Source organism: Candidozyma duobushaemuli (genome assembly GCF_002926085.2).
Source record: "Candidozyma duobushaemuli strain B09383 chromosome Unknown D_B09383, whole genome shotgun sequence".
Classification (NCBI taxonomy): Eukaryota; Fungi; Ascomycota; class Pichiomycetes; order Serinales; family Metschnikowiaceae; genus Candidozyma; species Candidozyma duobushaemuli.
In genome coordinates, this window is record NW_020289898.1 from 1208063 (window position 1) to 1234354 (window position 26292).

Consider the following 26292-nt stretch of genomic DNA (forward strand, 5'->3'; position numbering starts at 1 on the left):
CAATTTATCTCACTACCAGATTGACTTAGGGAGATGGAAAGTGTATCAGAGTAAAGTTTCTATTTTAAAAACACATATAAATTGTTGTTAGAGTTCTTCGGTTTATTGTTGAGATATAGGGTTTTTTTAAATTTTCTCGCTCAGGAGAGCTTTTCAGGGAAAATGAATCCACAGGTAGCAAATTTTGAAAACTAAATGAGTGAGGCATTTGAAATTCAACATTTCAGTGCCTGGAAGTACCTTTTTTATTACACGATATATATTGGCGGCATTACAAAGCTTCCAAATTGGGGCGTGTGGCGTAGTTGGTAGCGCGTCTGCCTTGCAAGCAGAAGGTCACTGGTTCGAATCCTGTCTCGTCCAATTTTTTTTATTTTGCACCCAAATTCCTCTGAAGTTTTTCTGTTGTCTACTCAGTTGTTCATGAACGAAAATAAATTATGCTATTGATGCTAACGACTTTCGTCAGGTCGCCTTCGACCGTTCGTTGGGTCGTAGGGCTGCACTGTTGCAATCGATGTAGGTGTACTGGAACGTTCCTCGTCCACCACTGACGTGGGGCCTAGTGTCGATTGGGAGCGGGTCATTTTCATGGGCTGAGCACGGTCACGACCAACAAAGTCAGAAGTACCAGCCGCTTCGTTCGCAGCGTTGGCTGCTCTTTCTGTGATACCCGCTCTATTGAACCTCGAATTGAGCTCATCAAGCTCGTGTCGGCTAGCCTTTCGATGGCTGGCAAAAGAGAAGCTCCGTAGCTGTCTCGGTATGTTGATTGTAGACACAGATTGTCGGCTGTCCTGCGATGGATGCAGCCCTTGAGCTTCAAGATCGCGTTCTTTAGACCGCCTAGTAGGTTGACGAGATAGCGTTCTTCTAATCTGGTCACCAAGATACGCTGCACCTTCATCCTCCTCTCCAGCAGCATCGAAGAAGTCGTCGGCGCTTTGTCTTCCTGAAGCAATGGATTGTTCACGTTCACGTGGGTTCTCCATACCATAGACTGGGAAAACGTTGTTAGGTGATCTGTATGATCTCTTCTTGCGTAACGACCTTCCTGACCGTACAGATCTTCCTGTAGACGGTCTGTACAAACCATTGACGGGAACATGCAGCTCGGTGCCGAGTCTAGAGCTATCGAGGGAGTCCAGGTCGCCCTTCTCCTCGCGGGCTTCCTTTTTCTCTTCTTCAAATTCGTTTTCTTCCTCAGCCTCCTCTTCATCCTTTGGATCAACACGAACCACTCTGGAGTCCTGGTTCAATTCGGGTTGCTCGTCTCTCAACTCGAACAGAGGCAAGTGGAGTCTGCGCTGGTCTCTCTCCACCACAAACAAGTGAAGATACCATGGAACGACGAGGCCAAAGAACGATCCGCCAATAATATTGCCAAGAGACGCAGGTAGAAGCACCTTCCATGCGACAGTGCCCACAGATATGTGGTCGTGATTGATCAAGCCAATGATCACCATGTACATATCCGCAACGGAGTGGGAAAAGCCCATAGACACGAAAGTGAACACAGGTAGGAGCATCATGAGAAACTTGACATGCAATGGTTTGGCCATGAGCTGGAGATAGATGGCTAGACAGACGAAGAAGTTACCCGCCATACCCCGTATTAGTGTCTGATGGAAAGCAAGCTCGGCCTTCTCGTCCAAGATCAAGCGTGAACCTTCAATCATGAGGTCGGTGGACGTGACTTTGGAATAATGGCAGACGATGTAGCAAACAAAGATGTTGCCCACCAAGTTGAACCACCAGCTGACGAACCACGATATTAGTAGATCGAGCACGCTGACGGCACGGCGGGCAACGCCAACCAGAAAGAACAAGATGTTCAGGTTGAACAAGTCCACACCCATTATCACCACGTAGAAAAGGCCGATCGGGTACACGAGTCCCTGGAGCAACATAATGTAGCCTGGGTTGGTGCTGAAGGTTTCAGGGCACTTGGAGGTGATCATGCCGTGGAGCATACCGCCCGAAGTAAAGAGCATTCCTCCCATGAACAGATTCACTATGAGCGTATCTAGCGATAGTCTCGCTTTTTTCATTGCCGTGGCCACCACCGCTAGAGCGGTTTCGTGGGTGGTCAAGTACAACGATTCGTCTCTCATGGAGCAAGAGGGAGTTCAGGTCACACTTTCTAAAATTGGCCCGGATCAAAAAGGTACGTAAGGAGGGGTGACGACCTGGAATGGAGGGGTGGAGGGGCACTGGAAGAGTGTATGCAAAACAAAGGTGTGTCTCACGATGAGAGATGATGGAACAACTGGGTGGTGTGAGGCTCCGGTGATCGCGGATGAATTATCCCAATGAGGTGCGATGGCTGCAAACCGTTAAGTGGGAAGTGGGAACGGGCTGCTTTTGGAGCTGATAACATATGTTGACGGCTTTCCAATAAATAAGATAATGTGGCCGGCTGTCATAGCTAAGGTGGCAGATCGCAACCATGGATGATTGAGTGAAGTCCGGACTCCGAGGGATTTTAGCCGAGGCGGCTACTTCGGTGTCACAAAAAGCGAACTTGTGGAGAGATCAAAGGATAACTCTGGTGAATCTTCTTCGCCTTCGTGAGCATTTGTCGTTTCATTGATTTGCCCGTTTTTCTCCTCCTTCTCAGTTTCTCCGTTTGCAGCCTCAGTGTCAGCCGTGCCTCCAGATTCAGGCCCATTGTCACTTGAATCGTCTCCGTTCTTCTTTTTCCGTGTCCGTCGTGCTGCACGGATCAACCGTCTAAACTCTTTTTTGTAAGTGTTCAACCAAAGGCCCACAGGAAAATCCTTATCACTGACAGTCTTGTGGCTCAAGGAGCCGCCAAAAAGACCTCCAGGAGCCGCTGCCGCCAGAAACGCAGCATGCGATTTTTCCCACTGTAGGAGTTTTTGCCGTAGCGTTAAATCACTCACAGGATGTGAGCTATCAGAATTGGAATTGTGCAAAACGTAGTAGTGGTTGTACCTGAGCTCGAGTTGCGCCCTTGTACCTGTAGTGGGAAGTTTGAGCTGGGCCAACTTTTCCTTGATTTTCGGCGTGGCAAGGGAAGCAAAGTCGATTTTGGGAATCTTCTTGATCTCGTGCCGGTGCTTCTCTGGCTGGGAAAAGTAGAAGGACGAGTGGTTGACATCCTGACGCTTTCTGGGCTGGAAAAACGACGAAATGCCTTTAGGGCGTTTAGCAGGTCGTGGAGCAGGAGGTACCTTAGCCTTCTTTCCACTTAGACAATCGTCAATATGGCTTCTCTGGAGGAATTCGGCAGTCATGCTTTGGCCACAGACAGGACACTGGACATGGTCAGCAGGGATCTTGTCAGGCCTGGAATCTTCGTCCGACACTTCTATAACCTCGGGTTCGGATGTCGATTCTGTAGATCTGACCGGAGCCGGTTCAGTCGGTTCATCTGCCTTGAGCTGATCCAAGAGCTCTGGTCGTAGTCTCTCGAAACACAATACTATCTCCTCAAGAAGGATATTCCGCTTTAAATTACTTTCAAACTGCTCTGTTTTACATAATGGACACAGGTTCTCGGCCATAAGATGCTGTCTGATGCACTGGGAGCAGAAAGTGTGGTTGCACGATGTGATCACTGGAGCTTTTAGGAGATCTTTGCAGATCAAGCAACGCTGGAGAGAGTCCAACTGGCTGAGACGCGGTAGTTTTGACGCCTCCCAGTCGGACGGGTCGGAATGCTTGTTGCTCATAAGGAGCGATCTATTTATAAGGGTATTTGCTTAGTGGAGCACTGGTGGTTTTTCACATCGCGTATCGCGGTGCCATCGTAGTAACTCATATCGGTGGATCCAGTGCAGGAGATAAGTTGGGTGCAAAACGCACCCTCACCGTTCTAATTAAAATGCTTGTTTTTAAAGCTCGTCGTGGGCGGCGGCAGTAGCGGATGACTTGAGGGAGCTGACTTCGGAGGAAAGCTGGGACATGGCTTCACTAAGGAGCTCGGTTGTTGTGGACACAGACTGGGGTTCCTCCTCTGCACTCTGAGAGGCAGACTGGTAGGATTCGATGGATGGAGCATCTTCAGACGAGGAGGCGGTAGAGGCAGCTTCTTTAGCTGAAGAAGTTTCTGTCTGAATGCTTTCTGAAACAGATGACTCCGATTTCTCAGACACCTTCGACTCAGCGGAGGATTTGACTGGCTCGGATGACGCCTGAACAGACTCCTCAGCTGGAGCAGGAGACTCCACAATAGGCTCGGATTCTGAATCGATGATAGATGAGCCAGCAGGCTCCACGGGTTCAATGTTTGATGAAACAACGGGCTCCTCGATGATAGAAGATGCAGAAGGTTCCACGGGCTCAACGTTTGATGAAGCAACTGGCTCCTCGACGGACAGAACAACTGGTTCCTCGACGGACTGAGCTACAGGTTCTTCAATGGACTCAGCAATAGGCTCAGTGGACACTTCACTTTCTTGCTCGATAGCTGGTCCCTCACTAGGCTCATTGGAGGTTTCACTGACTGATTCAGCAGTGGTAACATCCAGAGTCTCATTAGTGGGCTCCGAGGAAGGTTCAGCGACCTGCTCAGTCTCGATGGTTGATTCGCTTTCGGGTGCAACGTCAGAGGCGGTAGAGCTAGTTTCCGTTGGGAGCTCCAGAGAGACTTCAGAATCCTCAACCTCCACTGTCGCAGAGTCTTCAACCTCCTTAATGACTTCTTGCTCACTAGGCTGCTCAATTGGCTCCTCGACGGGAACATCAGGGGTCGAGCTGTTCACTTCCTCCACTGCTGGCTCAACAATTTCAGGAGACTCGACCTCCTCGACGGAGACACTCTCTTCTGCGACCTCCTCAACAGGGTCCTCCACAGGCTCAGATGCAACAGAACTCTCGCTGCTTGAGATCTCGGTTTCCTGCTCGAGAGACTCCTCAGTTGGTTCCGGGATTTCTGCTTCAGCTACCTCTGGTGCATCAAGAGATATCTCTGGCTGTTCAGCTTCGACATTCTCAGCTTCTTCAACATTGTTCAAAGATACTTCAGGCACACCAGTTGAAACAGTCTCAGGGGTTATCTCTTCCTCTACGACAACTTCAGGCTCCGCATTCTCAAAAGCGGCCTCCTCCGTTGGAACATCCTCGACTTCACCCTCGACGGGAATGTTGGTAGGTTCCGGAACCTCACCGACGTCTTCCAAAACGGTGCCAGCGAAAGACTCTGGCTCTTCAGCAACAGACTCTGGCTCTTCAGCAACAGACTCTGGCTGCTGCTCGGATTCTTCAACAGGTGGGGTTTCTAAAGAGGGCTCATTGACACTGGATTCCGACTCGACAGGCTCATCTTGCGAGGTCACGTCAGTCTCGACCGCTTGGTCTTCAGTTGACTCAGTCTCTTGAGCCTCAGGGTCTATAGTTTCGATGGACAGTGGTTCCTCGTCAGGCACAGCAGTGTCTAAGGTACTAATCTCAAGTGTCACAGCTTCACTTATAATAGAGTCAGTGTCGATTTCGCCTTCGGCGTTCGTGAGGTGGTCGACAGCCTTGGTAACTTCTGAGACAATGTCATTAAGGGTATCATTTGGCTGTGCTGCGGTAGAGGTAGTCTCAGTTTGCACCAAATTCTCGGGCTTGTCTTCCCAGTCGGTCATGGTGAAAAATTGTTTGGTATCATCACCATCATCAAGCTTGTCACGGTTGAGTTTTTCCTTGATCAAGTCAAGACCGTAAGCCGACTTGTCCTTAAGCACCTCGTATCCAATTTTACCATACACCTGGGCCTTGTCGTAGTATTCGCTGCCGTACTTTTGAGACAACTCGAGGGCCACCTTACCGTATACCTGGGCTTTGTCGTAGACCTGTCCTCCATGTTTCTTGGAGAGATCCACGTAATGGTCAATGGGGCCAATATGCTGCTCGAGCAACTGGATGTATTGGTCAAGCTGACCCGCCTGAAGGGCTTGCTGAAGGAAGATTCCAGCAGCGATGACAAAGAAGAACATTAAGAGTTTGAAGAACGACCACACAAAAGAGGATCCCTTGGCAAAATTAGGAGGGATGGGCATGACGTTCAAGGTTTGGGAAGCACTTCCGGAGGCTAACTTCGTGCCGCTAGGCGAGAAGCTCAAACTGGTAAGCGCAAACTGATGCAATTTTGGTACGGTGGAGATCACCTTTAAGTCAGACAATCGAAGGAAAGTGACGCAAATATCGTTGCCAGCCAAGGCAATGAGGTTTTGGGGAACAGACACGTCCATGGCGACCACCAATACGTTTTTCTTTGTCACAAGAGACTCCTGGACGACTTTGTGGTTAACAATGTCGTAACGTAAGATGCCAGTGCCTTTACCGTTCTTCAGGGCGCCTGTCACAACAATATTGGTATCTGAAATGAAGCGCATCTTCGAGAGATTGTACTTGGCCAAAACCTTGATAGACTTCTTGTCGGCCTGAGCAGACGTGGACTCCGGTCTACCAGTGGCTGTGCTGATCACCTCAATGGTGGATGAGGTCACAAGACACAACGACTTACCGTTATCCTGGCTAACCTGAAAGTCTTTGACCTCTCCCTCGGTGGAAGCACGTATTTTTGCCACCAATTCCAAACTGTCAGGTCTAAAGATCGACACTTCAGACGGTAAGTGGGATGTCATGAAAGCACCAATTTCACTCTCTGGAGACATGCTGATGATCTTTGGGTATTCGCCCACCGACTCTGCCAGCACAGCGTTTTCATATTGCACAGCGTCCAAGAATCGTAAGTGCTCCTCGTCGCTGAACCCATACTTTCTCAAGTTGTTGTTCACGTTCATGTTTTTGATCAACGCCGTAGACTGGTTGCATCCAACGAAGATGTTATTCTTGTTACCGTCGTCGCCAATGGTCCTTGCAGCGTCAACACACATAGGTGAATCCTCATTTGGCGGCAACGTGATCTCACGGTATTTTTGTAATCTTCTGTTCTGGTCTTTCACCTTCAAACTGCATTTGACTGCTGTGATCTTATTAGGAACGCCATTATTGCCTTCTCCACCGCCGCCCACGGCCAAAACGGTCTTATTATCAATAAACTTGATGCCGAATATCGGGTAGCCAGTATTCAATACGGCTGCTTTTTTGGCGGACATTGAGTTTAGCGAGTGTTTTGGGTTTTGGTTTGGTGATGTAGAGAGCGACGTTGCAGACTTGGACCCGCACCCGTACACCCCGAAACAAGGCATCCTACTACAAGTTCCAACGCCTTCCGAAATTGGGGAAAATAATTTTTATTTTATTTTGAAGCAGAAAGAGTCTCTGGGAAATTGGAAGGGGTTCTGGGCCACTTTTGTATTGGTATCACGTGCAGACCTACTAATCCAGCGGTGAGCATTGGACCAACTACTCATGGAGACCTTAGAGACAAAACTGCTTCTATCAGTGTCGCTGCACGTGGCCCATGGGTTTGTTGGCAACAGAAGCGTGGTTTTTCCTTTGCAGTATCTAGGATGGGACGTGGATGCTATAAATACCACTGATTTCCTGAACCACCCAGGATACGGTACGTTTGCCGGACGGAAGTCTGATCCCAACACCATTGATGAATTATTCAAGGGTCTTAGGCGAATTGAGGACATAAAAAATCCATATAAGGCTGCTTTGGTCGGATACTGCCCCAGTGCAGGCATGTTGAAGGTGGTATACGATCATATAGAGCAGCTCAAGAAGGCCAATCCAGAGATGATGATTATGGTGGATCCCGTTTTGGGCGATAATGGCCGTCTTTATGTTCCAGAAGAGGTGGTGCCTATCCATGAGGCATTTTTGAAGAAAGGCTTGGTCAGTTTGATGACCCCAAACCAGTTTGAGTTGGAGCTTCTCACGGGTATAAAGATAGACAATCGGGATTCTGTTGAGAAGGCATTGAGAGAGTTCAACAGAATCTATAAGGTTCCGTATGTGGTGCTTTCGTCCATCACGTTGGACGACAAAATGGCTTCATTTGCATTGGCCCAGAAGGACGACACAGTGGAGATATTCTCTGTTGACATTCGCAGAATTGAGTGCTCCTTCAACGGCTGTGGCGATGTGTTTGCGGCTCTTCTTACTCACGAAGTCAACAAGAATCAGGGTGTTCTTTCACTGACCGTTTTACGTACTGTGGTCGCCAAAATGAGCAAAATCCTTGACATCAGTTACCGGGTTGAGGAGCAAAAGACAGGAAAGGTGCCCACGGCCGTGAAGGATATTGCTCTTGTCGCTCTGCGGCACGTCTTTGAAATGTCGTTTGAGTGATGTTCAAGGACAGTTTAGACGTTTAAAAGTACATAGACTTGTCGACGTGCCAGTGGCATTCTGAAATCGACAGATATAACATTTTAGATTCCTAAATGAAGTAGTAAATGGGAATTAGACAGAGTGGTACACAAGCTTCTTGGCAATTGTCGGTTTACAGAATCTGGATTGCATTTCATGTATGTCCTATGGTAGAATGCACTTCATGTATGTCCTATGGTAGAATGCACTTCATGAGCCTATCTATAATAACGTCGGTCAACAGAGGACAATACAGTCACAGAACTGAATATCGTAAGAAGCCAATTCAGGAAAATGGAATAGCGTCAAATCGAAACTTTCTTGACCTACCACCTTATAATCCAGAGCTTGGGGTATGGAAATTATTTCGCAGCCATTTTGATGCACTGTCAAGGCCACCACATGAGCCTTCTGGACCTTCCTGCGACCGAATATAGTAACTTTAAACTCCACGAAAAAAGAAAGAAATTGAAGGTCCACCAAATTCGAATTTTAAAATTCCGGGATTTACACTTTGTTGGGCACGGTGTACAGTGGCTGTCATACACGGTAGTTGCGTGCACTCCGATAAGAACTCCAACTACACTTATCTCAGCATGTTCAGCGAAAAGCAACCCCTACAGCGAAGCAATACAAAATTTAGAATATTCAAAGGAGTCATCCACATTCTTATTGCTGGAGCCCTCCTCATATACCTTTACAGGCTTTTTGATACAGTTCCTGAGCCACAGCCTTCCGTGGGGGCGATTCTTGAACCTGAGAGATCGTCTCAGTTCCGTCTCAAGCATGTGTTTCACCACGGAGCGGGTAAATATAATAAGATCCACCGTCGTTTGGACGTGACGCCTGAAGTGTTGGAAAATCGCCAGTGGAAAGTCCAACATACGCCGGAGAAACCGGTTGACCCAAACAACGCTGATTCCGTGCTAGCATCGGAGGAACCATCCAAGCTCTTTAAAGAGAGAGACCCGTGGACAGCAGAACTCCAGATCAAGACAGCAGAGAAACCAGCTCGGCTCAAGAGACTCAAGGAGCGTCACACACCGCATTTTCTAGATTCCTATCTCCAATACGCCATGGAGGTCAAGGGCAACCCACAGAAGCTTAACCGAATTGGGCTTGAGTGGGAGCCAGAGCAAGACGTTTTGCTTCCAGATGTCGAAGACAAGGACTCGGTCGTGGCGCTTGCCCTTATCTCTTCGAACGCTTACGTGAGATTACCTTTGAGTGACGACGAGAAGGATAAGCTGGACTGGATAGACGTCGGCGATCCGTGGGACGTGGACGAGGAGAACCCAGACATTAACTTTGGCTGGCTTGAGGATGGACTCAGAGGGCATGTCTTTGTCAGCAATGACTCTAAGACTGTGGTTATTGGCATAAAGGGCACATCCGGAGCTGGTCTCCCGGGAGGAGGCTCGGACGAAACTTCGGGTAACGACAAGACCAACGACAATCTTTTGTTCTCGTGCTGCTGTGCCAGAGTGGGGTACATGTGGACTACGGTGTGTGACTGCTACGAAAAGACATACACTTGCAACCAGGACTGTCTTGAGAAAGAGCTTCTACGCCAGGACAGGTACTACCAGGCAGCATTGGATTTGTACCGTAACGTGACCAAGTTGTACCCTCCTGAGGGCCACGACATTTGGGTTACTGGGCATTCGTTAGGTGGAGCTGTGGCTTCGCTTCTCGGTAGAACATATGGTCTTCCTGTTGTGGCCTTTGAAGCACCTGGCGAGATGTTAGCCACCAAACGTCTTCATCTTCCCCAACCCCCAGGAATTCCTAAGCACATGGAGCACATCTGGCATTTTGGCAATACTGCTGATCCTATCTTTATGGGCGTTTGCAACGGCGCCTCCTCGTCATGCTCTGTGGCAGGGTATGCAATGGAAACCGCATGCCACACGGGTAAGCTTTGTGTCTACGATGTGGTTGGCGACCTAGGCTGGCATGTCAATTTGTTGAACCACCGTATTCACACCGTCATTGACGAAATCATCCTCAAGTACAACAAGACGGCTACGTGCGTGGATCAGCCGCCGTGCCGAGACTGCTTCAACTGGCGATACATCAGTAAAGACGACAACGAGCCGGATGAACCTAGACTTCCTCATCCGCTCAAACCCAAACCACCAAAGTCAAGCTCCACACAGAGCTCGACGCCTACAGCTACTAGCACACCTACCGAAAGCGAAAAGCCCAAGAAGTGTCTTGAGCGGACGTGGTACGGCTGGTGCAAGAAGTGGGAAGGTGATGAGGATTAGACTAGCCAAAAGTGTTGGTTATTCTCATATTGCGTTCTGCAATTTCAGTAGTGACGAGGTCGTGCCGAGGTGCGGAAAGTTGAGCCGTGCTTGCCTTCGGTGGAATGAGCAGCTGCAGAGCTACAGGAAGGTCAAGATAACAACAACAGGGAGGCCTTTGATGATGGTGTTGGTGAAAGACGTTTTGAAACCACAAAGCAAGCAGAGTTAAAAAATGGTTTGTAACAGACGAGCAGCCAAGCCTAAATTTCACCTTGGGTATCAAACACAGCCGGACCATCAGCAATTAGACCCGGCAGCAGTTCCGGAGGCTTGCTTGAGGCTGCGCATTCCCACCGCACATGACTGGTGGTGATGCCCACCTACACCCTTCCGGCTGTAGACCAAGGAGGGGAAACTTCATTTTTTCTACAAAAACGTTGCACGGCTGGACCACGGCCAAAGCTTAAAGACATGTCATTGACGAGGCGGTTCTTGATGCGCAAGCATAGCGCTGATCGAGCGTAAAGAAGGAAATGGTTGCGAAAAAACGCAAGCAGAATGCGAGGAAGCTTCGCGCAGTGACGTAACGGGCAATGCCCAAATAAAGGAAGTGCAATGAAAGAGACAGGCAACGGCGGCGTTAAAACCGAAACCATCTGGATCTAGCAAGCGATCTAGAAAATGGGAAATGCGGGCCGCCCCTCCCTCGTGGACAAGCCGGTTGACGAAGGTTGTCTTGGCCCCCCGATTATACCCAACCACTCCGCAGTGAACGGCTGCAAGCAACTGACCTTTGTCCGTGAAGGCACGTCTGTGACGTTTCAACAAGAATACGGGACGTTGCGGCAGGCCAATGACTTGCCCAAAAAGTTGCAAATGACGCTCGGCATGATTACACAGAAAACCAGAGCAAGGCTTCCAACAGCCCCAGGCGGGCGCGCAGAAGCCTCGGGGCACGAGCACAAGATACATACAAAAAATCGGTGACCTGCCTCATCCGGCGTCAGATGTTTTGACGCATTGAGAGAAATAACCGCCGCATTGGGTCAATTGCCAAACATTCTTCCTGCAGAATCTCACCTTCCTTGCTACCGGGTGTCGGCCACCGCAGGCCATGCAACGCTTCATGAATATCAATCGCTATACTTAGTGGAACTGCCGTTTCAATTTTCAGGTAAAATTATCCCCTCCAGACCACCCGGATCTGGCTGAGCCTTGCGGTCACCTTTAGCAATAAATGCATTGCGAAGAAATAAGCGCAGGATCCGCACTGGGCACAGGGTTGGGGGACTGCTGGGGCTGCGCACGCTGCAGGACAACGCTTGTCAAGTCATTCCCATACTGCTTCCTTTGCCGGGCCTTAAATACTTTCTCACATCTCCCGCACTTTTGCTTTTTCAGGGAAACTACTTTTTCTTCTTTTCAGATAACCCGCCAAGTGTGCCCAACAGAAGGTCCGTCAATTGACTTGCAACCAAGCTACTCGGCCTTTATCCCCACCCACCCACCTACACTTATTTCAGGCATTGTTTTTCCTTCGTTGAAGAGCAACCAACAAAAACAGAAGACTTTTCCTTCTTTCCACTAATATTCCAAAATGCTCAGAGTTCTCGGTACTTTCACCAACCTTTTCTTGTTGGCCGGTACTACCCTCTTGTTGGTTTTCATCGTTTTGGGCGGTGCCGTGAACCACTTCCCATTCAAGAAGTTTGACTGGATTAGCGTTGACACCTCCAGCATCCTGGGTGCTTACGACCAGTCCAAGTGGTTCTTCTGGGGTGTCTGTGACGCTAACGACCTCAGCAGATGTCACCTTGGTCCTGCTTACCCACTCTCGCCAAACAGAAACTTCGGCACTGAGCTGGGTGTCCCACAGGACTTCATTAAGGATGACTCCACCTACTACTACTTGTCGAGATTCAGCTTCGCCTTTTTCATTATTGGTTTTGTTTTCACTGGTCTCGCTTTCTTGGTTGATGTCGCTGGCTTCTGCTTCGACTTCGTTGAGAGAATTGTCATCATCTTGGTCACTTTTGCCCTCTTCTTCATTGCCGGTTTCGCCGCATTCCAGACTTCCGTGACCGTCTTGGCTAGAAACGCTTTCAAAGACGAGGGTTACTCTGCTAAATTGGGTGTCCAGGGTTTTGCCATTATGTGGACTGCCGTTGCTTGTTTGGCCATCATCTGGTTCATTACCTGCGCCAACAACATTGCTGCTTCTTACAAGAAGCACATTGCAAACGTGCGTGGCTCTGATGGCTACTACCAGCAGCAGCAGCCTCACGAGGACGGCGAGCTTGCTGACGACTCGTCCTTCACCAGATCCGTTCCTGTGGAGAAGGATGCCAACACCGGCAGCGGTGGTATTCGTTTCTTCAGAATCAAGAGAAACCAAAAGCCCTCCGACGAAGAGAGTGTCTAATTTGGCAGTGCCCGTGTAGGGCGCTTCGCATACCCTGCTCCTTCATCGGTCGGGTGACTCTTGTTAGTCACATTCGAGCCGCCCGGCTGCTAAATATGTGATTTGTTGATTTTGATACCGTTTAGTGTAATATACAAGTAATCGAAGATTTGTTTTTTGTAAGCCCCCTACGGGACTCATTATCCCAAATGGGTAATATTACGTTAAGCCGTGGTTTGGTTGCTAGCAAGGCTGATCCACCTGTGAACAGCCGTTTGCAGCCAATAGTATGTAACCCAATTTGCACATCAGGCCATACAAGAAGGGTGATTCTGGAACACCCTTCAATGGTCATGGAAGCGCCTTGTCTGCCTTACAATGGCGGCCCCACATCGGGCTTCTCTTTTAAGGGCCTACACTAGGAATTGGAAAATAGTACCTACTAAGTCTGTTGAGGTGACCCAGTGACTGAAGCAGAGGGTCTTATTTTATTCTTCCTTGCTTGGCTGCGACAAAGCTTTCCGACTACAAGAGAGCCCCAGTTGCCTCGTAAACAAGAATCAATGGAAATGAAGGAATTTCCGTCCTTTGAAAAATCGTCTCTCAAAAAACCCCTTAAATGGGCTTTGGCAGGCCGACGCACCGAAGGTTACGCAATATTCCTCCGCAGCCACGACGCTGGGGCCCTATCAAGGAGGCTCAAGTTCAAAGCAATTTGTCCAAACAATGACGAGAAGAAACGAAAAGAAGGAAAGAGGCTTTGGTTTTTCCGTAGGCAAACTCAACCTTTTTTTTTTATTGTTCCTGGTATTTTAGGTTGGCGCCGCCAGCTCCGTTTTGGGTTTCGCCTGAATCCATCCACACGGTTGCGAAACGCTCCATCAATCAGCCCATGTGGCCGGCTTGAGTTTTTCCGAACAATGAAACAAAAAAACACAAATACTGGTTGGCGATTTATCAAACTGATAGATCCCGAAAACAACTCCGTGGCCTTTCTTTATTGTGCCCCTCGTCCCCTATTCTGTAGCACCTGCCCCACCTGAACTGTTGCGTTCAACACTCCATACACTTATACTGAAGAATGTAGCACAAGGCCAAGCTCCCAAACCAAGGTTCCTTGATCCTCTCAAATACCCCAACAAAACTGATAAAATCCCTTAAAGTCTATTTGCCAAGCGCCGGCGTGGGTTTCCTGGACTAAGGTGCCCCTCAGGTCCTGTACTACACCCATTCGCAATTAAGCTCTACTCTTCTATTCCTAGGTTACATCGCTACATGACAGAAAAACACAACTTGAAGAGCCTATTCCATAGAGAAAAGAAGGCGGATCACGGCCACCACGGCATCTCTCGCTTGTTCCATCACGACAAGAAGAAAGGCCTGCCTGAGCCGTCGGACAAGACTTCCTCAGACTCCTCCAAGGTCTCCAGAACCCCATCGGCGATCCTGTTGAGACGCCTGGATCTGAACGCCCAGCGGGAAAGACTACTAAAACAAGAGCAGCCACAGAACCGCCCAATTAGAAGAGCAGAGACGTTTGCCCATGCTCCGCTGCCCAAGTTGGGGATCAGCAAGAAGAACTCCTTCAATGGCCAGCACCCGGGCCCCGGGAACCACCATGAGAAAATCAAGTACAACCCTTACGGCATGATCAAAAACCCGCTGGACCAGGTACCTCATTCGGCGCTGTTTTACTTGAAGGGCGGGCCCGAAAGCGGCTTGAGGGTGCCTGCCAATCCGGTAGCAAACCCGAACGACTACTTGCCCGAGGAATTGCACGAAAACCACATAAATTTCCTTGACGACTTTGAGTTCGAGACCGATGTCCACAAACTCGGCGACGGCGGCTCTGCTGACGTTCGAACCGTCCAGCTCGCAGGCAACAAGAAGAAGGTCTATGCGCTTAAGAAACTCACCATGTTCCCCAAGGAGACGGACGAGGAGTTTTATAAGAGGGCTGCAAAGGAGTATATCATCTCCCGCCACATTGCCGAGCTGAGGCATGTCGTCAATACCGTGGCTATCTTGCGTCTACAATCCCAGGGAAGCATGACTCGTGGCTGGGGTATCATCATGGAATTGTGTCAAGGAGGCGATCTCTTCAACCAGATCGTCAAGCCCGGCTGGAAGCGCTCGCTGATGTCCGAGAGATACTGTCTATTCAAACAAGTTGCATTTGGTCTAAAATTCTTGCACGACAAGGACATTGTTCACAGGGACTTGAAGCCCGAGAACGTTTTGTTGGACTGTCACGGCGTCGCCAAGCTCTGTGATTTTGGTGTCAGTGACTGGGGCCATGAAGAGCCCATGAACTTTGACTCGCCGATTAAAAAATCCACCGCGTACGTGGGATCTCCGCCATACTCTCCTCCAGAGGTCATGAAGCTCAAGGACGCTAGCTCCTCGGAAAAGAGCTCTCTCGCTTATGATCCGTTCAAGATGGACGCTTGGGGACTTGGAATGCTTCTATTCTGCATGGTCTACGCTGGTGTGCCGTTCCAGCAGTCTAGTCTTCTGGACAACCAGTTCAGGGATTACAAGTTCAATAGAGACAGATTCTGCTCCGACCACCCACTGTTCAAGAACAATACAGAATATGCAAGAGGCCCAGGCAGTGAATTTAAATGGGCTGCTAAGTTCGAACACAATGGTGCCGCCAGAGCTGCTTGGAAGCTTTGTGACCCTAAGGTTGAGACAAGATACGACCTCGATTTATTGCTTAATGATCCTTGGTTTTCTGGTCTTGAGATGTGCATTTACGAGCACCCAGATCAATTCGTGAATCCATTCATCAACGGCACAGGCGCTCCATCGTCATCAAACTCATCTGTCCACGCCCCATCCGCTACAACTTCTAGAAAGAACACGTCATACGGCCAGAATGATGAAGAGAGTGTTGGAATGCACACACCAATTAGAAGTATGTTGGATATGGCAGGCTTGCAGCAGAATGACGATACCGCTTCCATCAAGTCCAGCTCACTGTTGCACAATGCAAACAAAGATGATAGGGTCTTGAAAAATAGAGGAAGCAGCGAGACGTCGCTTCACACCGTCTCGTCTGCTGGATCAAACAGCAAATTGAAATCAATGTGTGATATCGGCGGTAACGATAAGAATACCTTGCCGCGGGTAGCCGAGGCAGAGCATGAGGACGTCAAGTCTCCATTGCCAGCAGTACACGAGAATGATGACGCCAATGCACCATTACCAGCGGTGCAAGAAACCGAAGGTACTGCGGATGACAAGCCGCTGAATGGAAAGGGCGAAAAGGGTGCCGAAGACGGGTTCCAAGACAGTCTTGACCAGTTTGATCAGCTTCAACTCAATGGTGAGGCCAAGCCCAAGGCAGCTGAAAAAAATGAAGCCTACAGCGTCACAAACGACGGGAGAGGAGAATGAGAAGGCGAACTTCTTCAGAGATAAGGTGCTTCATGACAGTGATGACTTGAAGCTCGATAACCAAGGGTGCTGCGAGTTGGGATACAAGATCAAAAAGCACCACCATCTTGATATCAGTGCCGCCAAAGCCAAGCGATAAACAGTTAATAGTAATGTGATCTAACGACGGTTGGGCATGCCCGAGTAGAAACTACTGATCGAATCAATGATTATTGTATTCGTTACGTCAACCCGGATTATACAGAACTATTTAGGCCTCCAAAGCAACTCTACCCTTAGGGTTGGTGACCTTGACACCCAAAGACTTGGCCTTGGTAACAATCTCAACTCTGTTCTTAGAAGAGACATTGTGGGCGATCTCAGCAGCGTGAGTCTTGGTGTGCATCAACAAAGCGTCCAAGTCACCGGTGTTTCTGACGAGGTAGACCTTGTAACCTTGTGGGTTCAAGAACTTGGTCTTCTTGTTGGAACCGTAACCGATGTTTGGCTGACGGATGGTGCCTCTGAATCTTCTTCTGACACAAGAGTCAATACCCTTCTGCTTTCTCCAGTTCTCGGCAACTCTGTCATATCTGTCAGAGTGATGTCTCTTGAACTTCTTGGTGTACTTCTTAACAATCTTGACAGAGGACACTGGCGGTTAGTATATTTTTCACTTGGGGGATCATTTGGGGCTAGACGGATATGGAGCGGTGGGAGCTTTTCAGGATTGGAAACTGATGGAGATAAATTCTGCTTTGTTTGCTGATATCGTGTGTGCCCTTTGTTCATTCAACATACTTTTGAAGTGTTGTCAGTAGCTGTAGAAAAGGAATCCTAAGACGGTAGGTTTAAAATTTTTCCCTGGGCATCCAGCGAGCGCTGCACTGGGGACGCACAGTAGAGAGAGTGCCATGTGTGCAGGAAGAAAAGGTCCTTAGTATGGCGCGGTGGCTAGGTCTGAGCCCTAGGTTGTGACACGTGATCAACCAAGGCAGTCAAGGTGGGCATGAGCGGTGCCAAATGGATTAGGTGATGGAGAAGTAGTGGTGTGAAGTAGTATCTTTGAGTTTGATTGGAGAGCTCGTATTTGACAGGATATCAGTTTGACAAATGCTCGATTTTACTTTGAAGTGGTGTGTCAGTACATCTACTATGGCTGCGAAATATAGTAGGTAGGCAAGTGTGATGATGCAACCAAAAGCTTAACTTACAAAGAAACCTTGAGTCGTTTTTTCAGAAATTACAAATGTCAAGGATGAAGTAGGGAAAGGTTGGTGCAGATCGCAAATCAGTTGGTACCCCAAATGTCCATACTGGTGCCTCTACACTAGGTTGCTGGACCAATTAAAGCACCGGAACAAGAGCCAGTATTACCCTCAGTACAAATGAGAATTCGGGTTGAAAAGACTCATTCAAGTGACCTCAAAAATACTTCTGTTTTTTCCAGGTGACTTCAGGAAGATCAATTGACCCGAAGCATTACAGAACATCCCTTCATGAGTCTCCACCCACTTCATCTCCCAATTATTAGCAACCCTTGTAATTAAGTAGGCATTTCATCAACTATTCCACAAAACCGGTGACCGCAACCACTAGTACACACAAAACGCCGGACTCTCCGCATAACCTCGATGTCTCATTTGATTGCTTCTCTAAATTCCACTCTACACTAAACCTCCCCTTGACCCCTTGTACCTAAAAGAATAATCTCTCTACAAATCTCTCCAAACCAGCTGCATGTGTTACCGAGATCGATCCTCCTTGCATCTCGAGACCCTTGTCCTGACAATCACTCACCCCACCTCAGTCAAGCCTTTTGGGATGCTCCTTGGACCAAATTAGCGCTTCCACTTCTGTAACCTAAACTCTCCAATTCAATCAAATTCCCTACTAAGCCACCCTAAACCCGCCCAACTTGCCAGATTTTCAAATCCTAATTGACGAAGCTCACATTCCCCTCCACATCAATACACCTCTTTGCCATATCGGGTCCTTAGTCTCACTATCCACCCCGGTTTCTGCGCAAGCCGCTCAAATATGCACGAACACATTTAGCGAGAAGACATCTCTCCAGCCATACCCCGGTATAAATAGCCACACATGGCCGGTAGAAAAAAAACTAATTTGACTAGCGGCCAAGCCGAGATCCATTGACTCTTTTTCGAAACCCCTCTTTCCCTAATTGTGTCTGCCATAGGTGGCTGTCTCGGAGTCCCAATTTGCTGGATGGTAAACACTGACTCTCTGCACACTCCCAGCATACCAACTCTAAAAGCAAAGCCTCAATACCAACTTCTTATCAGCGAAGCTACTTTTCACCATTTTCAACACGCTGGCCGAAATCCAATTTTTCCAGCTGATGCACCCGATTCTCTACTGGGCCACTGCGGCAGTAGCTTCTTGGGTTGCTTTCTGGCTTGTGGTCTACTACCTCTTTGGAGGCTGGTTGGGCTACATCTCCATCAATAATGGTATATCCTTCAACCACATACGGCTCAAGACGAGGAAAGTCGACCTCTCGGCGAATACCGTGCGTTTCAGGCTCTGGGGAAACTCCAAAAGGATCATTGTTTCAGATCTACGGGCTGAAATCCTCCCGAGTAGCAGCCCTAGAAAGAGCAAGCCTAAGGGGTCAACCAGCTCGTCCGAAAGCAGTCCGGACCCCATTTCCATCCTCCCGAGATACTTCAGATGGCTCTTCCGTTTCCTCCTATGGCACCTTCCTTCGGTTGCTATCGAATTGAAACTGTCCCAATTGGTGCTCTCCAAGGATACCGTGGACTTGGATTCCCTTCTATTCGTCTTGAGGAGGAAGAAGGCCCCTAATAGAAAAGACTTTCTCCGGTTGATCTTGGAGGTCTCGGGCCACAGCATCTTCTCCTCGCCAACATCAGCATCTTCCTTGGTGCCTCCATTGTCCATTGGCACCTTTAACATCACCAGCAAGACCATTGTTGACACATCCAGTGGTATCTTGAGCAACTCCGTGATGCAATTCTACTTGGACAACTCAGAAATTGGTGCTTTCCAAATCTTGAGACACCTTTTCCAGGAGGTCACCGAAAGTCCACATCCACCCCCTCCGAAGCAGCAGTCAGAACCAAAGGAGGCCCAGCTACAAGAGCTTGTGGACAAGCTTTCCAGAACATACCAGAAAATCTCCGGCTTGGTCAAGGAGGTTTCCCTCAATATCTGCAATTCCCGTGTTTTGGGTATTCCTTGCATTCCAACTTCCTCCACCTGTGACTTAGACGAGTACTTCTCCCATGTTGATCCACCCACATCATTCTCCGTTTCCGTCAAGTCTGTTGCTGTCCAGGCCACGCTTCTCACAGACAATGCTGCTGGCTTCATGGCCTTGTTCAACAACAAAAGCGATCGACCATTGCATCTCACAGCCTCTGTGGTTTTGCTTCAGCTGTTCTTCGTAACACGCAAGTACGACAAATCCGCAGACCTCTGGCACTCGGAAATCGACGAATTCCTCAACATACCCAATCTCAGTTGCACCCTCAAGACGAATTTCCTTGACCACTTGGCCAGAGGGTTAGGTTTCAAGGACTGCTCAATGGAATTCTATTCATCCGTCAGTAACCCAATTGTGGATCTCAGTGTGAGCCAAATTTCATTACTTTCATACAACCGTGTCTTGGCCAAGAAGGTGATGATTCTCAGGAAGTTGAAGAAGAAGCAGCATGAACCCTCTCACTCCCGAAAACAATCCAAGTCAGAGAACGAAACTGATGATGACAATAAATCCACTACAGAGTCTCCAGAAACACCCGTCGCTCACAAGTTCGATGGTCTATACAAGGCTCACCAGGCTCCACCAACAACATTACTCGATAAAGCTGTGAGCTTACTAAACGAATACTACCCGCAAATCGGTGTCAAGTGTGCAATCGAACAACCACAATATGTCGTTCGTTTGGACGGAGAGGAAGTGAAACTAATTGACATTTCCTATTCTTTGATGTACTTCCATTTGCTCACGACTCCTAATAATGATTACGACGCTAAATGTCATGTGCTCCATCCATGTCTCAAATATTCACAGAAGATCGATGTTCCTGAAGGTGACGAAAACCCTCGACTCAGCGAAGAGGTTATTGGCTGCAATAACGCCGAGCTCCTGTTCCATGTTCTCAAGAACCTTCGTTGGAAGGTGTCTGCATTGGCAGAAAACGCGTTCATCAATTTAGCCAAACCTGACGTTCTCAACGGTATCAACGAAATTGTTTCCAGAATGACAAAGATCTCGTTTGAGAACCTCGAGAATGGTTCAGTGAACCAGTTCTTCAACAAGCGTCTTTTAGAAGATTTTGGAGCTGAACCATCAAAACCTTCTCTGCTGTCTCATCATCACCACAGTCACAAACAGTCTTCCATTGACAAGCTCTACAAAAATCTTCCATCATGGTTTGTTTCCGCAGATGTCGAACTTAAGGGCCTCAAGGCTGTGCTTGGTTCTACATCTCCACTTCTACCACCGGAGTTGATTGCTGAGCTTTCAAAGAAATCAGAGGCTCTCATGTGTGACTCTGACCAGCTCATAGAGCTCAAGATCGAACATCATTCCATCAACATAATCAACGATCAAGATGCTGAAGCTCATGCTTATACAGATGAGAACAACTCAGACTCACTGGAAACTCTAGCATTCGAAGATCTGAACTTGATGTACTGGAAGGTTCTGGCTGGCCTCAAAAACTTCCAGCTTTTTGCTAAGAGGAGGAAGACCAAGGACACCCCATTGCTTACTCTTGACAATATTGAGACATCGTTGTCTGCAATTAACCGTGATGAAGTCAATGAATTGGTGCTCGACAACAACATCGGAGAGATTGGCGGTACTATTGACAGGACCAAGGTGTTCACAGTTCTTGGTCTGATTCATTTGATCTTGCAAACTATTGTTATTCCGGTCAAGAATGTAAGATCTCAAATCAACAAGGATTTGGAGAAGTTTGAGAGGTACGAGAGACGTCAAAGTGTTTCTGAAGGATCCAAGAAGGTGACTGTTCTGTTGAACCTCAAGAAGATCAACTACATTGCTAATCTTTCTGACGAGTTCAAGCTTCGTCTTCAAGCATTCGATATGAATGTCGTCTCGAGAAACAAGGTGACAAACATCAATCTCTTTTTCGTGAGACTTCTTGCGGATTCACCTAGATTCAAGAACATGTGGTGCAGACTTGGTTGTGTCGATTCTGTCGATATCAAGTTGAACGATCCCAATGAGGCAGAAAAGATTGCGATATCCGCATCTCATCTTCGCTTTTTCCAGCCTGATGGGTTTGTGGCATACAAGCTTTTCGACAATATCTCCATCTTCCTCAAGATCATCAAGCACCTCGTCAAATGTCTCAAGGCTTCTGAGAAAACAACCATCATCTATCCAAACGAGTCGCCTCCACTTAAGGTACCCAACATCAGATTCAATGCAACCAATGTTAGTTACATGATGGAGGATGATCCATTCGAAACCGAACTTGGATACCAATTCCAATTGGGCCTTGTGGAGCAAAGGAAGCGTATGGACATGCTTTCAGCTTTTGAGGAGGAAGTGAAGCAAACAGGCATTGACGAGGATGAATTTGACGTTCGCCTTCAACAGATGCGTATAACACTCTCGGATCTGTGGATTAGAAAGGTAAACATGTACAAGGAAACTGTGGCAAAGGAGTTGAAGGATCATGGCAAGTACAATATCGGTAACGAACTCGAGCTTGCTGACAGTGAAAACCACAAAATTGTTTCCTACAACATTGCACCTCCATTATTAAAGATCATCATGGCAGACCTCGACATTCTCATTAGCTCTACCCAATTCTCTTTGGACGAGCTTCCTCAGTATATTCATGATGTTGGACAGGGAGTGCCCCTTGACACGACTTACAATCTTATGCTTCCAACTTACATCGACATGTGTGTCAACGAATTGAGAATTCACTTAAGAGACTATCCTTTGCCATTGCTTCACTTACCTAGAGCCAAAGATTCTCAAGGCAGAGGACGAGCCCTTATGATGAAGGGCCACTTGGTGATTGGTGAAGCTCTTTGTCTTGAGAAGGAACATTTGAGACAGATGGAAGTCCAGCTTAGAGGCCCTTCAGAAGACTCCAATGACGAACTCCACAAGTATGACCATCTTACCATCAACAAGTCGCTCACTTCTGTGAAGATCTTTACCGATATGGATGTTCAGTTTGACTCAAATGCGCCATGTCGTTTCGTTTGGGGGCAAGCCTATCAATTCGGTATTCAGCAGGTCATGCTTAATTTCGATTCCTTCTCTAAACCACCGGTTGATCCATCGAACAAACTCGGTTTCTGGGACAAGTTGCGTATGCTTCTTCATGGTAGGTTTTCCATCAGAGCAGAAGGTTCGACTCAGGTTGAAGTGGCCTTCAAAGGTGGAAGAGATCCATATGACCTTTTCCCTGAAGCCGCTGGTTTCATCCTCTCGTTTCAGGACCAAGTCAATTGGAGAATTAATCACGAAGACAATTCACTCAAGTTCTTTGATATCCTGGCTCAGAGGGTATCTTGGTATATTCCTAACTACCTTGCCGCTCCACTTATGGCTTGGACTAGAGACAGTTCAGACTCTGTTTTCCTCCCTGATTACCATAGGATGACAAACACGATTCATGCCTACTATTTGCTCAGAACCCCTCCTCATTCTACTGCTGAAAATGCCACCAACCCTGACATCAACATTGAGGAGAAGATGGCAATTGAGTTAAGTGGTGGTATCAGATACATCGTTGGATTCCTTTTACAGAGAAACAAACCTGAAGGGGGTGTCACAAACGACTGTATTCCTCACTACGACATCATTCCTTATAATCCAGAATTCTGCTCCGAAGACCATGATACCTACAAGGGATTCAGGAGTTCCAGACTTCACATGACGATGTCTTTAGCTGCTCACACTGAGGACAGTTACAATACTATTCATTTGAGTCCTGGAGCGTTCAATATATTCTTTAAGTGGTGGAAGATGTTCCAGGGTAATATGATGCTTCCAATCAGAAGAGGCATTGTGTTCGGAGAGAAGAAGGCAAGTCCTAAATTCTCACAACATCTTTTCACAAATAAGTTCTTGTTCCAGATCCGAAACCTTTTCATCAGTCACATCTACAGAGAGGAGTATTTCAAAAAGGATGATGACTTCATTGAGTGCTTTGGTTTGAGAGCCAGAGTCAAGGACTTTGTCGTCGATTTGCATCAACAGAAGGAGGAGCGTATCTCATTGCATAAACCTTCTGGTAAGGAAATCAAAACTCTTAAGATGATCATGAAACTAGGTGAAGTCAGTCTTTCCGAAATTGATATGCGCCTGGTTCGTGCTAAAATCTTCAGAGACACCTACCACTCGGAGGACTTGGGTAAGAAGGGTTGCAAGATGAAGATTTTCGACAACAACAAACAGTGGTTTGATCCAAGAGACTTCCATGAGGCATTCAAGTCCAACAAGAATGAGAAATTCAGCTTGGTGGAGGTCTTGCCGATGGCTTACTCAGAGAGATTTTCTTACATCAGGGATACCACTGATATGACTGGTGGAAATAAGGACTCGGCGGAAGAGAGTCACGATTGTAAGTTGAACACTAACGATATCCATAGTGCTCAGATTAATGTTGCAAAGAGACGACTCACCGATTTGGAGGAGCTTCACGAGAAAGAAACAAGCCCGGACATTGAGAGACGTATCAGTGCTTTGAAGGTCTTCATGAGAGGCTTTGCTAACGAAAGGAAGAAGAATGAAAGAAGAGCTAGTCAGCAAAGTGCCTTCAACCGAAAGGAGCATTTCCATAACCGTTTCGTGGTCACATCGATGTTGTTCAAGTGGAATGTGAAAGTTCGTGATGTGTTCACCAAGTACTTGCTTTTTGCTCAGATCAACTCCAAGTCCAGAAAGTTCTTATCTTACGAGTTTGTCAGTATGCTCGAAGGCTTGATCAACAAACAAGACTCTCAGTCTGACCGCTTTTCTGTGGCATCCTCGTCAGTTTATGAGGACAATGCAAGAGGAAGAAAGCTCAGTCATACCTCGATGAAGATGGGCAGTTCGCAAGAACGTCTTGACAATTTCGATGCTATTTTGAGAGAAGTTACTGGTGACGAGAGAATTGCTGAGGACTACAAGATCGAAGTGATTGGGGTTCAGATTCAATTACACACCGAGCAAGTCATTGATACTGTTTCAATTATCTCAGCGCCTTTATTGGAGCTGAAGATTGTCTCGGTTCTTCCAAAGAGCGACAATCCTTTGGTCATCAATACCACTGTGCCTGAAAAGAGATATGGTGCCATGCTTCACGACGCCAGTGTTACCATCCTTGAAAAGAAGACCGTTAAACATGGCCATCCTATCCTTGATTTGAAACCATGGGGAAGCAAGGCTAACTGGCCACCATGGCTTGGTATTGAGACTTGCAGAGACAGCTCATTCGTTGAACCAACTTTGATGCCAATTGAGCGTATGTCTGTGATGTTGACTTACGATCAGGTCAATGCACTGGCGAGCGATTTGGAGCATCAAGATGACAATAATGAAATTGCTTCTCGAAATGAAACACTCAGTGATCTGTCGTCGTCAGCGAAGAACAAGCTTAGAGTTGATATACCGAAGGTCAGTATCACTTCCACCTCCAAACAATACCTTGCACTTTACGCTACAGCACTCAATTTGATTCACTACTCCGACCCGCTTATGAATGAAATTAAGGACAAACTACTGAAACTCAATTTCCAGACTGAGTTCGAGGATTACAGAGCCATGCATAACCGTTTGACCAGTCTTCACACTTATATGATGACGCTCAATGTTTTGCTGAGAGGATACGGTTACAGGCACGAGTATCTCAATAACGAGGAGCTCAATTCCTTCCTTTTCATTAATTCTGAGATTGACGATACCAACTTTGAGATTCTATTTACAGTCGAAGCACTCTTCATGCGTGATGCATTTGCCGATTCTTCCAAACTGACCGTCGCAGACTGGATCATTGGAACGGATGAAGTCACTTTGCACATGTTGCAAGACGACAGAAAGCCAATTCTTGACTTGAGAGTTGAAGGCGGCACTTGCAAGAGAGTTTTGATGGAAGATGGTTCGAACGATAACAGAATCCAGATCAGAGACATTCAGGGCAACAACTTGGTGAAGGGCGCTCCATACAAGAGGTTTGTCGAGTCGGTGTATCCACCTGACGACGAGAACCTCATTGTCGTTGACTGGTCGATGCAAAAACCAGTTGGAGGAATCAAGATCATTGAGAACTTTGAGATCAACTCTAGACCCTTGAAGATTCGCTTTGATGAAGTTACTGGACGGCAATTGATGCGATTCATCTTCCAAACGGATCAGGAGAACGAGATCGAAAATAGTACTCTCATCAAGATGAACAACGACATGAAGGAGATTGATGAGCAGGACAAGCCCGACGGTGATGATGATTCCAAGAAGAAGAAGAGACAGAAGGAGAAGCTTAAGCTGGGCGAAGAAGAGGAAGAAGAAGAAGAAGAAGAAGAGGACGATTTATCTGATCAAGCTTCATTGACAAGTACAACCGCTATCTCCAACCGAGATCTGAAGAATTTCGATGCACGCTCGAAATCTGTCAAGAAGAAGAGCTCGTTGAAGGATTCTTCCTTCTCCAGTGGAGATGAAGGTGATTTTGAGGAGGATGTCGCCAAAATGATTGAAAGGTCGAAGAAATACTTCAGTGTTACCAACATGAACTTCCGTCCTTTCGAGGTGATGATCTCGTTGAAACTCAAGTCTGGCTTCAAGCGGGTTTTGAATGTCACAGATTTCCAGCTTGAGCTTCCTGGTTTCCACGTTGAGAAGGAGCTTCTCTCCATGCTTGACGTCGTGGATATGATGAAGAAGATGTTGACAAAGTCGCTTCTTTCACACAGTGGGCGTCTCCTCAAGAACATGTTGAAGAGCAGCCGTCGCAACAAAAAGAAGGATCGCTACGAAGAAGTGGTCGGCACGGCTAA

General features: G+C 47.5%; 9 protein-coding genes and 1 non-coding gene across 10 annotated transcripts; 6 read left to right on the forward strand and 4 right to left on the reverse strand. All coding sequences in view use genetic code 12, as the record gives it.

Annotated features, from left to right (window-relative positions):
• The first annotated feature begins 290 nt into the window (after positions 1 to 290).
• Positions 291 to 363, forward strand: CXQ87_004119. Its single transcript has one exon. It is a non-coding gene; the product is annotated as a tRNA-Ala (tRNA).
• An 89-nt stretch (positions 364 to 452) lies between these two features.
• Positions 453 to 2114, reverse strand: CXQ87_004120 (uncharacterized protein; the record flags this gene model as incomplete). The annotated part of the gene is made up of 1 exon (XM_025482570.1): positions 453 to 2114. The coding sequence occupies one exon, from the start codon at positions 2112 to 2114 to the stop codon at positions 453 to 455; it is 1662 nt and encodes a 553-aa protein (XP_025337188.1).
• A 384-nt stretch (positions 2115 to 2498) lies between these two features.
• On the reverse strand, positions 2499 to 3698 carry RAD18 (E3 ubiquitin-protein ligase; the record flags this gene model as incomplete). The annotated part of the gene is made up of 1 exon (XM_025482571.1): positions 2499 to 3698. One exon carries the CDS (start codon positions 3696 to 3698, stop codon positions 2499 to 2501), a length of 1200 nt encoding a protein of 399 aa, XP_025337189.1.
• Positions 3699 to 3860: 162 nt separating this feature from the next.
• SEC12 (Sec12p) lies at positions 3861 to 7073 on the reverse strand (the record flags this gene model as incomplete). Its single annotated transcript, XM_025482572.1, has 1 exon — positions 3861 to 7073. The coding sequence occupies one exon, from the start codon at positions 7071 to 7073 to the stop codon at positions 3861 to 3863; it is 3213 nt and encodes a 1070-aa protein (XP_025337190.1).
• Positions 7074 to 7329: 256 nt separating this feature from the next.
• Positions 7330 to 8217, forward strand: CXQ87_004123 (putative pyridoxal kinase; the record flags this gene model as incomplete). The annotated part of the gene is made up of 1 exon (XM_025482573.1): positions 7330 to 8217. The coding sequence occupies one exon, from the start codon at positions 7330 to 7332 to the stop codon at positions 8215 to 8217; it is 888 nt and encodes a 295-aa protein (XP_025337191.1).
• Positions 8218 to 8834: 617 nt separating this feature from the next.
• On the forward strand, positions 8835 to 10508 carry ATG15 (triglyceride lipase; the record flags this gene model as incomplete). Its single annotated transcript, XM_025482574.1, has 1 exon — positions 8835 to 10508. One exon carries the CDS (start codon positions 8835 to 8837, stop codon positions 10506 to 10508), a length of 1674 nt encoding a protein of 557 aa, XP_025337192.1.
• A 1579-nt stretch (positions 10509 to 12087) lies between these two features.
• SUR7 (Sur7p) lies at positions 12088 to 12912 on the forward strand (the record flags this gene model as incomplete). The annotated part of the gene is made up of 1 exon (XM_025482575.1): positions 12088 to 12912. One exon carries the CDS (start codon positions 12088 to 12090, stop codon positions 12910 to 12912), a length of 825 nt encoding a protein of 274 aa, XP_025337193.1.
• A 1254-nt stretch (positions 12913 to 14166) lies between these two features.
• PTK2 (protein kinase) lies at positions 14167 to 16432 on the forward strand (the record flags this gene model as incomplete). The annotated part of the gene is made up of 2 exons (XM_025482576.1): positions 14167 to 16266; positions 16289 to 16432. 2 exons carry the CDS (start codon positions 14167 to 14169, stop codon positions 16430 to 16432), a joined length of 2244 nt encoding a protein of 747 aa, XP_025337194.1.
• A 111-nt stretch (positions 16433 to 16543) lies between these two features.
• Positions 16544 to 17587, reverse strand: RPL32 (60S ribosomal protein eL32; the record flags this gene model as incomplete). The annotated part of the gene is made up of 2 exons (XM_025482577.1): positions 16544 to 16926; positions 17575 to 17587. The coding sequence occupies 2 exons, from the start codon at positions 17585 to 17587 to the stop codon at positions 16544 to 16546; spliced, it is 396 nt and encodes a 131-aa protein (XP_025337195.1).
• A 1047-nt stretch (positions 17588 to 18634) lies between these two features.
• FMP27 (Fmp27p) lies at positions 18635 to 26292 on the forward strand (the record flags this gene model as incomplete). Its single annotated transcript, XM_025482578.1, has 2 exons — positions 18635 to 26213; positions 26237 to 26292. The coding sequence occupies 2 exons, from the start codon at positions 18635 to 18637 to the stop codon at positions 26290 to 26292; spliced, it is 7635 nt and encodes a 2544-aa protein (XP_025337196.1).